The sequence below is a fragment of the Lactuca saligna genome, chromosome 9 (assembly GCF_052625555.1).
Source record: "Lactuca saligna cultivar CGN05327 chromosome 9, ASM5262555v1, whole genome shotgun sequence".
NCBI classification, from domain to species: Eukaryota; Viridiplantae; Streptophyta; class Magnoliopsida; order Asterales; family Asteraceae; genus Lactuca; species Lactuca saligna.
The window spans coordinates 134,711,926-134,714,336 of record NC_136425.1 but is presented as its reverse complement, the minus strand read 5'-3'; the positions used below and the strand labels follow the sequence as shown (position 1 = coordinate 134,714,336).

General features: G+C 33.8%; 1 protein-coding gene across 1 annotated transcript; it reads left to right on the top strand.

Annotated features, from left to right (window-relative positions):
- The first annotated feature begins 217 nt into the window (after positions 1 to 217).
- LOC145015475 (peroxidase N1-like) lies at positions 218 to 1,662 on the top strand. The gene is made up of 3 exons (XM_078973954.1): positions 218 to 726; positions 848 to 1,013; positions 1,141 to 1,662. The coding sequence occupies exons 1-3, from the start codon at positions 328 to 330 to the stop codon at positions 1,557 to 1,559; spliced, it is 984 nt and encodes a 327-aa protein (XP_078830080.1). The 5' UTR covers positions 218 to 327; the 3' UTR covers positions 1,560 to 1,662.
- Positions 1,663 to 2,411: the final 749 nt, after the last annotated feature.

The window sequence follows — 2,411 nt, the reverse complement described above, 5'->3', positions numbered from 1 at the left end:
AATAAAGCTGTTTTATCTGTGGTTGATATTCGCCTCCCAATCTGAGCATCATCAAATTGATGAAATGTTGATTAATCTACGAATGAAAAGTATTCTATCTAAACCAATTTAATGTCGGATTTGCATGGATCCATAGGAAGCTTCACTGTTTTCCTTACTTTGCATCTCCAATGGCCGACTTTGTTTACTTTCATTGGCTTGGGCATGTTTGAATTTCTCAACACTTGTTCACCTCCACTGACTATAAAATACCTTCTCCTATCCGTTGTCCAATATACCAAATTAATCCAATACTTCAACTAATCCAAAACATAAATCTTTCTAGTAATGGAGGTGTTTTCTCATAACAAAACACCCCTTTTCTTTCTTGTGTTGTTTGCCTCTTTGATCACATTGGCACTTGGCCAAACCCGAGTAGGCTTCTATCAGACCTCATGCCCAAGAGTTGAAGCCATAGTGCAGTCTGCTGTCGCAGCTGCTAATCGGGCCAACCCAGGAGTCCCACCCGGTTTGGTTAGAATGTTTTTTCACGATTGCTTTGTTAATGGCTGTGACGCCTCTATCCTAATTAATGGTGATGGTAGTGAGAGAACTGCTCCACCCAATACTCTACTGAGAGGCTACGAGATAATCGATGCTGCAAAGACCCAGCTTGAAACCGAATGTCCTGGAGTGGTCTCCTGTGCTGATATTCTTGCTATCGCTGCTCGTGATTCTGTGCTCCTGGTAATTTATTCATAGCTCAATATTTATATTAGCTTAAGCATTTTTAATGCGCCAGTAGAAATGGTAAAAACCAGTGTTAAAACTTTGTAGTAATTATATATTTTTAATTACTGTTGTCCAGGCTGGGGGAATTGCGCGTTGGCAAGTGCCATTAGGTCGGAGAGATGGATTGGTGTCACGTGCAGCTGATACTACAAATCTGCCTGCTTTCAATGACGCCGTTGATGTCCAAATCAGGAAGTTTGCTGAGAAAGGTCTTAACACCCAAGATCTTGTTACCCTTTCTGGTAAGTTAACCACAAAGAATAGTTCAACGTGTGTTTTATTGATTTTGCAGGAGCACATACACTTGAAACTCCTAGTAAGAAGAAAATTAATAAACTGATGTGTTTGTGGGTTTTATTGATTTTGCAGGAGCACATACACTTGGAACAGGAGCGTGTTTAGTGTTCAGTTACAGGCTATACAATTTCAACAACACCAATGGTCCCGACCCGTGTATTGACCCTGCATTCCTTACCACGCTCAGAAATCTGTGCCCCAACGGAGGTGATAGTAGAAGGCGTGTGGCTCTTGATACTGGTAGTGAAAATAGATTTGATACTTCGTACTTTGCAAACTTGAGGAGCGGGAGAGGAGTACTTGAATCTGACCAAGTACTGTGGGGAAACCCTACAACACGAACACTTGCACAACGGTTTCTTGGAGTTAGTGGACTAGTTGGATTGACCTTCAATGTTGAGTTTGCGAGATCAATGGTGAGGATGGGTAATATTGAGGTGAAAACTGGAACTCAAGGAGAAATTCGTAGGGTTTGCAGTGCATTTAATTGATCAATGTTAGATCTAATTGAGAATCTGGTCAATTTTGTTTGGATTAAGTGTTAATACTTAATATATTGTGTCTCTTTAGTAATATTTTGTGATACTTCCACTACGTGCCTCTTGTTATTGTAATATCTTTTTTTTTTTTCTAATAAAAAGAATATTTTTAATCTTATATGTCATGAATTAGAATCCATTAATAATATTCTAATAAAAGGAATATGTTTAAGTGTCATGAATTAGAATCCATTATTAATGTTATATATATCATTTATCATCTCACTTGTCAACCTATTAATTATTCAATTCAAATTTCAAATTTTCAATTTCACACTCTAATTTTATTAAATTAATAATTGATTCTTCATTTTAACTTTCAAATTTAAAAATTTCTCTCGTTAATTATATTAAATTAATAATATTAGATTAAAAAATAAAATAAAATTAATATAAATTATAAAATGATATAACTCCACGTATTTGTTTAAATCAACGATTATAATTTTATATAACTAAAAAAAATATCTCTTAATTGATAATTTATTCAAAACAATTTATTAATGATTTTAATTTTTTAATATGAAAGTTTAATTAATTTTATAACCATGATTTTCACGGGTTATAAACTAGTATTTTATAAAAATAAATCAGTAATATAATGTGGTTCCATTGTTTAGATACATATTATTGTATATTTATCTTCACGTTATTCAGCTAGTATAGAATTTACAGTACTATATGATGTTAGTCGCAGATATGCTAAAGATCTTCTAGAAGTAATTGAATATTAATAAACAACAAACATCTATGTTGATTAACCACTTTAAAAATCCAAAAACTTATTACGTTACCATCTGGAAT